Source organism: Phaenicophaeus curvirostris, chromosome 12, assembly GCF_032191515.1.
Source record: "Phaenicophaeus curvirostris isolate KB17595 chromosome 12, BPBGC_Pcur_1.0, whole genome shotgun sequence".
Lineage (NCBI taxonomy): Eukaryota > Metazoa > Chordata > Aves > Cuculiformes > Cuculidae > Phaenicophaeus > Phaenicophaeus curvirostris.
In genome coordinates this window covers 10,019,394-10,034,010 of record NC_091403.1, presented here as the reverse complement: position 1 = coordinate 10,034,010, position 14,617 = coordinate 10,019,394, and the positions used below count along the sequence as shown (strand labels likewise).

Sequence of the window (14,617 nt, the reverse complement as noted above, 5' to 3'; positions counted from 1 at the left end):
TGGGGAGAGCGGTGGGAATTGGGGGACAGTATAGACGCCTGGTGCCTGTGTGACAGGAGCTAACAAAAGACATCATCAGGTAACTGCAAAAAGAATAAAATGAATGGAAGATGAGTGTGTTGCTCCAGCCTGGAATTAAGTTGTAGGTGAATTTGCTACTGAAACATGGAGCTAATCTGATCTGTATATTCCACCTGTTCAGGCAGCTGTCAACAGAAGCAGCTGAACTTTTTCAGTTGCCATTTTTTTCTTTGCTATGAGAAAATGGTACAGTGGCTCTTGCTTTCCCAGCACCGAACAAACAAACAAAAACTTAAACAATTGAAAAAAAAATCTGCCATGATATAAATCATGAAGTTGTACAGCTATAAAACTATTTCACTGCTTTAAGGCTGGGAGCTGTTTAGCTGTTTCTTCACTGTAAACACAGAATGGGATGATGGCACAGCATTTGTTCTGATATGTGATAGCATAACTGGGGGCAGGGGAAAGGATTGATGGGGGGGTGGTGTCAGTGGTGGGTCCAGCAAATACTTTTTTCCTCGAGTTCAGGATTTTTAAAAACTTTACTGGGAGATAAACAGTAAACGTTAGTCTGGAGATTATTAGTGGATTAGAAAGCTGTTTTCAGAAATAACTTATTGCTGGTCTGTGGTGGATTGACAGTTCAATGGGACAGGAGTGGCTGCAAGTCAATACCTGGCAGGTCTCCTCCTGGGAGCTGCCTGCTCTGCTCCAGGTCTTTATCTCTGGTATTCTTGGAGGCATGATGTTGTCTAGGCGAGGTTTTAAAATGAAAAGGACCTAAACAGACCAATAAAACAGTAACTTAAGTAGCAGAAGTAATATTAAAGCATGATTCTGTAGAAGGGTACAAAAAGAGGTGGAGGAAGGAGATGATCCAGTTACAGATTTTAAATGCATAAGGACTTAGGGCTAAAAGGTCTTGGAATACAATGGTCTGTCCTCTCCATAAGGAAGAATTATTTATGTGCAATGGGATGCTGCACAAAGAAAAATTTCATCTGGAGTATCTTCTCTTGAAGAACTTCAGGATTGCTCAAAAGCAAAATGTTAGGGAACACCAAGTAGAATATTAGCTTAAAGCAGAGACAGGCGACTGCTATGAATGCAAGCACACTACGTGAAGTGTTTCTGAAATTTACCTCCTATAAAGCAGCATCTAGAACTCTGATATGGCAATAATTCAAGGAAACAGATTCATTGTTTATTACTATTATTGTTGTGTATATTCTTCATGTTGATGTCTAAGCTTTGGGCAGTGTGTTTTGTGTACAAGTTCAGAGACAGCCTTCAGTTCTTTGCTCTGTCAGTGTTGGGAGTTTTCCCCCGCAGCCTGGGCATGCACAGAGTATTTTGGAGCCATGCAGGATTCATCAGTGCTCAACAGAATGAATCAGATCTTTTTTTGATAAACTACAACAAACCCTTCCCAAAGGAAGTGCAGGTCACGAGGCTGTTTCTCAGAAGCGTGTGTGGTCGGAGGGTTTTATTGTCATGCTAATTTATCAGAGATGTAACTGTCTGATGATGCTGTTGCAATTACTCCAAGTCATTAAGCTCTTAGGGTTTTTTTTAAATTTATATTGTGAAATTGCTCCCAAATATATACCTGTTTATCTCATTGCTGCTTCTTAGTTCCAGCCTGCCCCTAAAACAGAGACCCCAAAGGTAGTTGCCTTATCCAGACAAATATTTAGTGACTGATCGCAACGTTGAAGGAAGGTGATAAGGCTACAAGATACTACTTTTATAAGGCAGCTATTAGCTTTGAGCTCAGAACTTCATTGCAGCTCAGTAATGGGTTCTTCAAGCACCTTACTTGCCAGTCAGACAGATATGTGCTACTCATTAAGAAGGCAGGCAGTCAGCATATGAAATCATACCACAGTAGACAGGCTGGTTAAGAAGAAAAGAGAAGATATGGTATGTGTCTGTGCTGACAAAACAGCTCTGAGTAGATGTGATTTCTTGGCAGAAAGCGACCCTGGCAAGGTTAGGTTGTGTGATTGGGGTTTGGTATCTTAAATTAACAAATACTATAATCATTGCTCCCTAGCTCTTCTCCTGGGAGAAGTATCCCTAGTGTATCTCTTGTAGATCTCAACATTTAAAGAAAACATTCATTGTCAGGTAGAAGAATATCACAGTATTTGGAATTTTAGTAGTCTTCATCTCATTCTCATCAATGGCTTTTTCCTATGGAAAAGCACTTATACAATTTCCTTCTCCTGTTAGAGCAGCAGGATTAACCGCTAACAAATAACACTGATGATACCACACGTGCAATAAGGTGCTCTTTGCCCCAAAGTCCTCTGTGGTAGCATTTATAGTGCTTTCTGCCTGGGATATGTTTCTTAATAGAAGTTTAGGAAGAATTGGCAGAGTGCAAAAAATTGCTGCCTTGAATTTCATCCCAACTCACAAGGCTTGGTTCTCCAGTTCTTAACCGCTTGCTTCTCCTGTCTTCGGCACACTAGAGGTATCTTCCTTGTGCGCTTTGTCTTTGGACCAAGACCTCAGGTTGCTTCCTCGTGTGTTCTGTCTTTGGGACAAGATCTCAAACATCATGGGTATTGCTGAAACCACGATCTCTGCTTTGCTGACAAATGGGACTCGCAGAAATTTGTAGTATTACATCTGAATTCTGAGAATCTATCCACAAACTCATCTAACTGAAACAAAATCATGCCAGTTTGACTTAATTATATTGGATTAGTTTATCAAAAGAATATTGCAAATCTAAGTAGTGCCAAAATCAAGAGTAGACTTTAATGCCAATGGAAAACCATTGGTGATAGTTGGTACAGCAATTTCTCTGTGAAGATGGGAGGTTCCTCTTGCTAAATCCCTGAATGGGTAAAATAACTGTAAACATATGTCGCCCTTTAGAAAGTGTTGTCATCCATCCAGTGTTTGTTTTTAGTAGAAATGAGAGAGGGAGCAGGATTAGAGGGGGTTTAGCCCTAACACAGTCACTCTCCACTTGGGTGGCTTTGGTCAAATCACTTCACTCCTCTGGAAGTATCCTGTGTGTCATAAGTCATTAGCTTAGGGTTGAAAGAGTATCAAGATATTGACTTAATGCCAGGGAAATGTATGCACAGGGGAACCCCAGGGAAAATAGTGACTAGTGAAGTCTCTGCTGGGCAGAAAGAGCAGCTAGGACACGATGTTTGTACCACTGTGGTGGTGACACCATCACAGGAGCATGAGGAAGGGGAGAATCAGCTGGGACATCATAAACTATGGAAATGGTTTACTTTCGTAGTCCAGGGACCTAATTGGTCATCCTTCAGACAGTGCAGGTGGGTGCATCTTTGAAGCTGGTAATTTTTTTTTAAAATGCTTAAAGTACCAGTTGAGAAGGCAAGGCTGGTTTCTTGCATTATCTTCAGGTTATGATAGGAAGGAAACTAGATGAATAGGAGACAAGAAAGCATGGGCAAACACATGCAGATGAGCTCAGCCTCACCTCGAGCTTTTCAGGATTTTACCCTCTTCTTGCTGCTGCTGCATAGTTTCCTTTAGTCCCAGATATGACAGTTGTTAAAACTAATAACAAACAAGCAGCAAAGTTGGGAATTAAACCAGATGTTAGAAGTCAAATGGACTTCTAGACGGGGTTTTAGGGTAAGGTTTCTTTTCTTTTTTTTTTTTTGAGGCTGGTTTGAATAAACAGAAAAATACCAGCAGCACTGAAAGAAGTTTATTTATAAATTGTGCAAAACCTCTGTTTTTCACAGGAAAATTGGAAATGAAAACTGAAGATGAAGTGGATTTTCTGAAAGATCACGAGAGCGCAGCCCATGAAGAAGTGGTGAGTGCCACTTACATGTTGTCACCTTGTCTTTTTCTGTGCTTTTTAAAGAAACGCTGCCACTGCTGTGAGTGGCCCCATAGCCTGTTGGTTTCTTTTCTGTAGGATTTGCAAAGCTGAATGGTGTCCAGCACCGTGATGTTGGTTTAGCCTTTTAAAAATAGCATGAGCCCTTTCAGACTTTGCTTTTTTCAACAACTGGATTAAGCTACATTTATGTTGTCTCAGTGACATAGAGATTGACCTAAAAGGTTCCTCATGGGGCAGGGTTGTACTAAGATTTGTATGTAATTTCATAAAAGCGATACCTTGTAATGTGCTTGGGGTTGGTGATGCTACTTGGTGACTGACAATGCCTTCAAGGTCACTGTACTGCTGCCATATATATGTTGTCGTGATAGGTCTCTACATCCCCTCTCAGGCTTTGCCCTTCCAGGGAATTTTTGGCAGAGGGGACAGTAGCTGCTGTCAGTGTTGGTGCCTGCACAGGCTGTGATGTCTAGAAGCATCATTGTCTGGGAGCGTTAGTGCCTTTCCTGGAAGGAAAATTAGTAATGGGATAAGTGCAACTATCAAATATAGGGAAAACCTCATATTCTTCATGTTGGTGAGGCTGTATGTATAAGGCTATACGTAAGGCCAGACCAGGGATCAAAAATCAGTTGTTATTGTTTTTCTGTTACTTATGTGGTGGCACATTTAAGGACTGCCTGTGATTAAAAAAAAATAATAATATTGGGCTTGACAGGAGCATAATTTTGGTCTAAAGCACCCCTCATATTCTGCTTTATCAGGAGCTGGGTTTTTTGGTCTTGCCTTTCCCTGCGGGATTTGCATTTGCTCCTATATTTTGTATATAGTTTCTTGTTCTGAAAAGGAAAGCGTTTTGTAAATGCTAAATTGCTTGCAGCCTATGTTGGTGCCCGTTGCCGTTCAGCAGCTGCGTTTGTGTGTTAGCGAACCATTATCAAGCTGTTAAAAGAGAAAAATACTGTGGGGATGAATTGATGGTACAGGGTGGAGCACCAAAAAAACTTTGCTCATCCTGCACTAAAGCTCTTTACACGGCAGAAGAATCTTGCCAAAGCTTGTAATAAAACCAAGTTTATTATATTTTTAACAAGTTAAGGCTTAATTTCTGTAGCTGTTTGATCGGTGAGTTAGCCAGGGACTAGAGCAAATAACTTCCTAAGCTAAAATTTGCGCTGATAAGTCAGTCTTCCGCTACTGGAATGGGTGAGTGTAAAGATGCTGCTATTTTTGTTTTACCAGCCTTTTATTAAAGGTAATTTTCATGACTATTACTTAAGTATCTGGTAGTAAAATAAGATGCATTTAGAAAATGCGAATTAGAACGCTCCATTTTCCTTTCAGTCTGGGTAAAAAGAAAAGAAACATATTGAATTTGGCTTCCATTTTACATGTTTTAAAAGCATTTTTATTTTTGTGTGTATGAGCTTTCTTCTCTTCTTCCTCTCCCCACCCCCCAGCCCTGTCAAACACCTCTTTAGAAATCTGGCTTTTCTGGTGCAGGAATGGGAGTGCCGGGAGGAATGGAAAGTTTGCTGCAGGAGTGACAGGGTTTCCTGTTGCTAAGTTCAACAGAAACAAAATAACAACTGCACTATAATAAGGTCATTTTTAAAAAAAAATATCAGTGGGAGACTTATAAATAGAGCTTAATTCATATGTGTAGGTTGGGTAGAGAGCTGGCCAGTGAAAGCCATAACGAACTGTGCATCTCCTGCCTCATCCTGTCTCTGCTTTATTTAGTGCTGACGTTTTTTGTAGCCAGAAGTCTTTCAGGTGCTCATTGGCTTCTCATTACAGAGCCATTTTGTGGTTAGCAACAGTGGTTTTCTTAACTTGTTGCAAATAGAAATGTTGCTTGCACCTGGCCAGGAGCTACAGGTATGTAGCGGTCTCAGGGGTGCTGGACTTTGAGAATTGCATTAACTCGTTTTATGGGTGAGAATTTTGCACAATGTTATGCTATGTAGAAAGCTATTTATATGCACAGACTATTAATAAAATAATCTATGTTCTGGAACCGAAAAAGTGCAACTTCTTGTGTAATGCAGTCAGGGTGAATTACAGTAAGCTTGAGCACATTGGAAAGTGAAGGGGGAAAATTCCTCCTCGTGAATTGGTTTCTGAAGGCAGAGAATTAGTAGGGTTTGTCATGCCAGTATTACATGTATAAGACTGCACATGCTTTCCCCTGTAGTTGTTTCAGAAGATGGTCTGAGAGAGCCTTGTGTGTGTGTCATGGAAAAGCAGCAGCTGAAAAATGTTTAGGAAAAGCAGCAGCTGAAAAATGTTTAGGAAAATAAATGGTTTGTAGGGTTATAAGCACTGAAAAGAAAATAATGGAAAAATGTTTTTTCCAATTAAAATGGGTTTTTGAAGTGTTTGTTTCTTAAATCTCCAACATGTTTGCTTGGAGATTCTATTTGTTCAGCTATAGAAATTCTGTAACCAGTATTTCCCAAACTCCTTTGATGTTGGGCAATGGGTACTCATCCTGCCAGAGACTCCTCTGATCCTTATCTTCCTGCTTTGTTTGGGGGTCTTGAGTAGAGCTAAGGCAGTAACTTGATGTGATCTATAAAAATTAGACTTTAACACTTTTTTAATTGAATAACTTGAGCTTCTTAATTCTGTTGAGAAATCTGGTTTAACTTCTGCATATTGTGATATTAAAATAATTGAGAAATGGCATCTGGTGGCTCCAGCATTATGAAAGTAAAGCAACAGTTTGAATTGAACCATACCCCAATATATTTCTCTTCTTGTGTTGATTTCAGAAATTTGTTATGATTGATTATTTGCCAAATCTTTGTCTTCATGTGTCAGGATGGATAAGGGTGCACTGCTAGGTTCATCCAGCGGCTTCAGTTGTCTAAGGCTGTGGCTGACAAATTGTAGCTGGCTGACCCCAGATGGATTACATCCATTCCTATTGAAATTAATGCATCCTACATGTACCACGTGAGTTAGTTTTTATTGTATGTATTTTCAGAAGTTGCAGCCTACCTGATAAACATGGCATTTCTAAATATCTTTATATAGAATGAAGCTTGGAAAAGACTTGCTTGTTCATCTTTGCACTGATCCAACTGCTGCGGTAATGTGTGATGTATCAGCATGGCACTTTCTGGGGTAAAACTTACAGTATTTTCAGTCATGGTTTGGAAGATGGAACTGTTAATAACACTTTCAGATGGCATGAGGTTGGGAGGGGTTGCAGGCACTTAGGAGAACAAGGGTCAGGGTTCAGTGTGACCTTAAGAAGTTGGAGAGTGCGTCCAGATAAGAGATAAACGCAGACATGGAGTGCTTCATTTGCAAAGAAAAAGTCAAAATACGCATTTATGAAGTCAGGATTGCTGAGCAGGGGAGGGATGGATAGAAAAAGACTTAAGATTTTTAGTAGACCACAAATGAATCATCAGTGAGAGGCTATTGCAAAAGAGACAAATCTTGGATAGGGTTATATTGAAGGAGTGTCCTCCGTAAGGTGCAGAAGGTGACTTAGTCATGCATGGCACTGTGGAGGCATCATCAGTGTCATCAAATCTAGTTTTGAGTGTCCTGAAGAGGACACAGGCATACTGGAAAGTGTCCAGAAGGAAATAACGAGAAGAGATTAAGAAATGTGAGAAAAGGTTGAAAGAAATAATTTCTTTTCAGTGCAACAAAAAGTAAACTATTGTGCAACCTAGCAGTCTGCCAGCTTCTAATAGTGGTTATTTAAAGTCCCAGATTTCTATGGAAGCTTAATGTACTGATGTGCTAATTTGCCAGGATATTTTAGGCTGGATATTGAGAAAACATCCTGTTATAATCATGAAACTGTTGCAAGACCAGCTTGGGAGGCTAGAAAACTCCTTCCCCAGGAGTTGTTACAGAGAAGATAGATGATGCTGTGTCAGGGCAGAACCTCAGGTCTGTTGTTGCCCATTGCTTTGGGTTAGTAGGCCCCCAGGTTTGTGCTTCACCAAACAGGAAAAAGAAGCTGCTTGGATGGAGTCTGGTAGCATGCGCAGAATGAGGGGACAGGGATAGTAGGACCACAGGAGTTGAAGGTCAGAAGAGGCGATGGACTGGAGTAGGTGGAAGAGGGCTTGTGGGAGAGAGGGGAGATCCAAATAGCAGTGAGATAAGTGTTGGGATGGTTCAGTAGATATGAATGATCTGGAGATTAGTTCTCCCCTTGATCGTAGTCTTCCATGTTTCTCTTCCCTCGAGTCAGCAGATAAATGGAGAAAGTTCCAGCCAAGGTGTACTGTGTCACCTCCCTCTAGTGGCTGGTCCTTAAGAGGAGAGCCTGGTGCTGCTGTTGGTCAACTTAAGTAGTAGAGAGATGCTTCATGGCTCAAAACTGTGAAATCTCATCAGTTACCCAAGGAAAGGGGTCATTACAGTTATCCAGGCTCCAATTTGTTATTTCTTAGGAAATAACTTCTTTAACAAATTGCTCAACCTGAGGATGTGACAAAATTCAGGTTGCCCGTGTGGACTGAAGTCCATTCTCTTCGTGTGTTTATGTATACGTACTGTGGGATGATGCTTGTAGATCCCTGTTTTCCAAAGGGCCTGCGGAAGAGCGTGAGAAACTTCCCAACCGCATGGGCAATTTCAGAGCAAGTGGCTCTAGCATTAGGAACCAATCAGAGTGGGGTCCAGCAGTGGAAAGTGCAGCCTTAACAATAAGCTACATCCTTGCCCTGCCTCTTAGAAATTATTTGTGTAGCTCTCTCTTTGTAAATATTGTCTTGTAACTGGAGTAAACATGGAAGAACCCTGGCAAAAAGGAGCCTGACCCAAGTCTGGCATTACTGCGGGAGGGTGACACACACATACCCACTGGGTCAAGGCTTCAGGCTAGTCATCCATGAGGCCCTTTCTCACACCCACCAGCATCCTGTGTCTGCCCCGGATGCTGAAAACTGAGGCTCAAGAGGTCTGGGAGGAAATTGTGTCAGACTGTCAAGCCCTGAGTAAATTCATTGGTGTGAAGAATAGATCGCCCTGGGTTTCTGTCTGTTCTGTTCGCTGCGCGAGCCATTGAGACCACAGTATATGCTGCAGGGATTTAGAGTAAAAGGAGGGATGGGGGAAGAAAAAGAAAACTCAAACCAGGCTGGGATTCTTGTTCGGTCTTTACTATTACTCATGCTTTGAAATCTGCAGCAAGAAGGTGTTTATACAACTATTGTGGTAGAGGTTTTTGTCCTATGCTTAATTTCTCTTGGTGCTGCAGTTCCGATGCCATTTTTTCCCCGAACGCTGCTAATCCTCAGTTCGAGACAGTCATTTCCAAGCTCAGTCACAGGATTCACGGATGTTAGTGAGAGAAGCAGGAGCGTGGATGCTGAGCCAAATCCCTGACTCGGCACAAAGATGCTGCTTCCAGGTTTGGCTCGGCATGAGCCTGCCGCAGGATGGGATGGATGAAGGCGCCCACACTGCCCCCATGGCTCCTGCGGCCACGGGACTAATGCTAGACCTCAATGATGTCTAGAGATGGTGAGTTACTTCTCTACGCCTTCCCCATCAACCACTACAGGCAACATTTTCTAGATTCAAAAATTGCTCTGTGTTGCTCTGATGATCTGGTTTTTCAACATTTCCTAATTTCCTCTAATAAAACATTTGACCTTAACATCCTCCTCCCAGTATCAGCTGCAAAAGTTTATCCCTTGGCTTTCTCACACTCATTTAAAATACATCCAGAGCTATCTGCAGTTTTATTTACCGTCTGCAATGCTGTTACCCTAAAGGCAGAGCTGTGTATATATTCTTGCTGTAGAGATGGATGAAGATTAAAGGCAACTGTTACAGTATTATGAATCTTCTACAATTCTTCATTTTGACTTGCTTCAGACAATGGGATTCACTCATTCGAATTATTTAATATCAATGTATTAAACTAACTTTCTGAGGCTCTTTTTAGGATAATGCTCCATGATTTCACAAGTTTGTAAAACAAAGAGCGAAAGGATTTCCAGTATAGAAAATCATGGCTTTGAAGTCCTCTTCCAGTGTTTAGATACATTGATTTTATTTTTTTTAATTTTTTTTTATTTAGTCATGAGAGTAGGGATCTGTAAAATAATGGAGTATAAGACGTACTGTGGTAAAGGAATGCTGGCATTGAGTATTGTACCTTGAGAAGGAAAATACTGTGCTGGTTTTGAATCATTCAATCTCCTGTATCATATGGATTCTTTTATTTTTTTTTTACATCTCTTGAAGTTTTGTGGCGTAACTGTTGCATGGTAGGCATGGTTACTGCACACTGAATTACTGTACTAAGTATAGAGGAAATTAAGATGATAACATGGGAGACCAAATGTGGACTTTTCAATGGAGACTGCGTTATTATGACAAATGGGTACTTTGGTATATCATGGCACTATTTCTTTCTTATCCTTCTGAAGCAACCTATCTAGCTCCATTCTGATATTTTGGAAGCTAAACTTGGCATCCTACAATGTACAGAAGCCAGCATTTACATTTTTCTGTAGACTTAGGCTTTTTTGTAGTACATTGATAGTTATACTGCCTTAGAGGAAAACCTCATTAATACAAGAAATAGGCTTTTAATTATATTACCATATAATTACCAGGGTTTTGTGAGGACTTATGGACTGATGCTTTAGTTCTCTTGCCATCCTACACTAATCACTATCCTACTTGGCGGGGGTATTTAACTATAGTTTTTCAGGATCTGGAAAAGCTTTTGGGGACAGTTTATACCAAATCCAGAAGGTCTTCTGGAAGGTGAACCGCAGCAAGAAGTGGCACATGGAGGGTGAATGCTGCCAGGTACCACTGAGTCATGGCTTCAGCAGCGACAGCCACTGAATACGTGCCGAGACTGCAAAAATTGTTTTGTCATCTCCAAATGATTTCCAGATGACCAGCAGCCTCTGCCTGACCTGCCCAGCATGGAAGCGGGTGAGGTTGGGCATCAATGGGTCTGGCTTTGGAGAACCAGTTTCCAAAGGCTGGAGAGCCTCGTTAGGCATGTGGGTCGGTTGTGTCATGTCGAATCCTGTGTTCAGTGCTGGGCCCCTCCCCACAAGAAGGATGTTGAGGCTCTGGAGCGAGTCCAGAGAAGAGCAACGAAGCTGGGGAAGGGGCTGAGAGAGCTGGGGGTGTTTAGCCTGGAGGAGAGGAGGCTGGGGGGAGACCTCATTGCTCTCTCCAACTACCTGAAAGGAGGTTGTGGAGAGGAGGGTGCTGGCCTCTTCTCCCAAGGGACAGGGGACAGGATGAGAGGGAATGGCCTCAAGCTCTGCCAGGGGAGGTTTAGGCTGGACAGTAGGAAAAAAATTTTCCCTGAAAGGGTCATTGGGCACTGGAACAGGCTGCCCAGGGAGGGGGTTGAGTCACCTTCCCTGGAGGTGTTTAAGGCACGGGTGGATGAGGTGCTAAGGGACATGGTTTCGTGTTCGATGGGAATGGTTGGACTTGATGATCCAGTGGGTCTCTTCCAACCTGGTTATTCTATGATTCTATGATTCTGTGATTCTATGATTGGCTTATGATTTTCTCAGCCTAGTTAGACATCACTTTTCCATAAAGACTTTACCTTGATTTACACCGTGATACCATTACTTCCATGATAAATACTAGTTTCACCTAATTTATGCACTTAATTATTTGGGGGCATATTCTTACCCACAGGAAGTACAGCATCTTTTTAAAATACCATGTGCCTCTCTCTCCTGAAGCATTTCCATCTTCTGTATCGCAAACACTAACACTGTGTTTGCAAGTCCCATGGCACTGGGTCTGCCTGTCTCATTTACCAACTGAACACGTTCTCCCTTCTTATACATTGTCCTTCCAGCTGGTGAGATAAGAGGCAGGAACGTGAAGCCTCGCCCATGCTAACTCATTAGTCTGAGTTCTGGGACTGGGTCTGCTTAGCATCAAGTGACTTGTTTTTCTTCTGTCTGAGACGGTGCTTACCTCCATAAATGACAAGAAGATCATAATCCTAACTTACTTGAGACTGAACTTTTGCTTGGTTTCTTAACACAGCTGGACGCATTAAATGCCTGAAAGTGGTTGAGAGTGATATTATTTCCAAAATACACATTTTCAAAAGCTGGAGGTGCATTTCCCTACAACACTGGTTTCAATCTGAGATCTTGTGCTTGGATGGGGAAGTCTTTTCTGCCCCATCAAGACATTACACGGCAGATTGCATTGATTCTTACCAAAGGCAAGGACCTGGGTGGTCTGCTAAAGTCTGAGATTGAGGAAGCATTTCTTGGTGCTTTGTTCCACTATCATTTTTGGTTGTAACTCACTGACTGTAACAAGGTGAGGAAATGCATATTTACTTGCTTGTTCAGGATGAGGTAGATGAGTCTTAGCTTCAAATACCTGCGTGTGGGGGGTGAAAAAAGGGGAGTAATTGTATCCTTTTTGAGCCTTTTAATAGAGGAGTAGGATTGTTTACACCATTTCCAAATATCCCACCTGCAGATGCCCAAAGGGAGGCATTGACTGTAAAGAGTGGGGTCCCACAATGTTAAAAAGGGAAGGGAAGAGAGTCCTTTGCTCCCTGCTGCTTGGGCTGAAATGGGGCTTAGGGCACTTTGTAAATCGTGTTTTCAATTGTTTTTTTGGGGGAGATGCGGAGAGAAACCTCTTAAGGCTTTTTCCATAATAGCTGGGTATTTGAGGGACAGTGTATGATTTGCTTGTCAAGGCTGGTTTATTATTTGTTTTCTATCTTTGGGGAAGCTGGGGAAAATTTATTTGGTGTATTGTAAACGATGCAAAAGGCACACAGAAGAGTGTAGATTAATCCTCTGCCTTTGTTATAAATCTGAGTGTATAGACTAAATAAATAACTTTTCTGGGCTTAAAATCCTTACAGACAACAAAAATTTGCATCTTGGAATAGCTCCTAGAATTCTTTAATGCTGAAATGTCTCCTCTGCTTGCGAACCTGGGTCTCTCCCTCCTTTGGATAAGCGTTTTTTGTTTAAAATGGCTTTTCTTATGACTGTCCTTCTTGGCAAGGGTTGGCACAGTTCAGTCAATACCGATGGTGACACTAAGAGTGTGTGGCAGAGAAATAAGAAGTTTTGAAGGTAAGATTAAACAAGTTCTCTCTGTTAAAAAGAGCAGGATGGGGGAAATCTGTGGTTAGAGTATTGCCTTTTGCTGGTTCTTGACAGTTTGAATGCACACTGTGAAAATGACTTTAGAACATTTTAAAATGTTTTAATTTTAAAATGTTCTAAAGTTCTAAGTTGTTTTTCTCTCTTTCAAGAAAACAGAACTTATATAGAAACATCGTTTCAACTAGCAGTGGAATTAAATGTTTAGAAATAGATTATTTTGCTTGGATTTGTTTGGGGTTTTTTTTGTTTTTTTTTTTTGAGGTAAGCATTAATCTCTCAAAAAAAGTATGTTCTGTTTTTATGTTTATCTTATTATGAGCAGTTCATGTTCCCTGTCTGCCAGTAGTGCTGTCTGGTGCACTGAACCTTTTGGCAGGTTGGCTCTTAAGCTATATCGTGAGTTACCTTTACAGAAGATGTCAGCAGATGCCTGGATCCTGGCAATGAAATAGCAGGAGGCAAGGCAAGACAAACCTGGGTTTTTTTGTGGAGTGCTGTTGAAAGTGGAAAGGGGAGCCAGGAAGGTGGGTAGTGGAGTCTGCTTTGGGTGAGAGTTTTAGCTCCTTTGTGCAGAGCAGAAAGCAGCTACAGGAGGGGATACTTTTAGCTGGTATTTAGGAAGATAATTAAGATAACACAGGTGCCCGCTTGGGAGCTGCATTTCCTTTATTTCTTGTCTAAGGCTGGTGTCAAGACCAGACTTGTGGGATGTTCAGATGGTTTTTTTCCAAACTCCCAGGGCAGGGAAGGGAACAGGGTGCTGACTGCAGCCACTAAAGAGAAACCGAAGTCAGGAAAGGAGCCCAACTAATATTTTCTTCCAGTCTTACTGATTGATCTAGCCAAAAAAAAAAAAAGCATAAAATAACAACAGATGTTGAAAAAGTCTAAATTGTGTGCCTGTACCAACAGATGTTTCCATAAGCCATTGATTTTTACGTTGTCCCAGCTTAAATACAGTACAGGGTGAAAAGAGTCAAAAGGGTAAAATATATCTAGGAGAGATTTCTGTGCTTGGGAGAACTTTATAAGCTGTCAGTGAAGCTGGTGGGCATTGCGGTTCTTCCTCCGCTGTAGAAGCAGAAGTGGAATGAGACCCAGGCAGAGCTTTCATTTTTGGTTCAGGGCAGTGTCTGCAACATGGGGAGATTTGGACTATAATTAGACGCATGAGGAGCAGCACAGTATCACAATCATTAACGTTGGAAGAGACCTAAGATCAAGTCCAACCATCAGCCCAGCACCACTGTGCTTACAAAACCATGTCCCAAACTGCTTCATTTTTTATTCTGATGGAGAAGCCGTAAATGAGATGCAAGGTTTAGAAGATGAAACTCAACAACCTGAGACTGACTGAATGACAGTGAAAACTTTTAAGGGATGGTAACGCTTGATTCTTTTAGTAAGTTACTGCAGGAAGGAGTTGTTTACAAGTGAAGCTGTTACAGTGAAGCTGTAAACAAAGTTGCACCAAAATATATAGAGGCTTTTAGTCTAAATTATGTCTTTTTGCTTGTTACTGGCTGCTTGGGTTAACAAAGAAAATATTTTTCTTTCACTCGCTTTCAGATCTTTTGCTGGGTATTTTTTCTTATGCGTCTGCATTAAATAAGCCCATTTA

General features: G+C 41.4%; 1 protein-coding gene across 5 annotated transcripts in view; it reads left to right on the top strand.

Annotated features, from left to right (window-relative positions):
* AKAP13 (A-kinase anchoring protein 13) overlaps positions 1–14,617 on the top strand; it is a 222,086-nt gene that overhangs the window by 119,597 nt on the left and 87,872 nt on the right. For all 5 annotated transcript variants that reach the window (XM_069866963.1, XM_069866962.1, XM_069866964.1 and 2 more), the window contains one exon: positions 3,768–3,841. In XM_069866963.1, the coding sequence (XP_069723064.1) occupies positions 3,768–3,841 (74 nt within the window). The remainder of the gene's footprint in view (positions 1–3,767; positions 3,842–14,617) is intronic.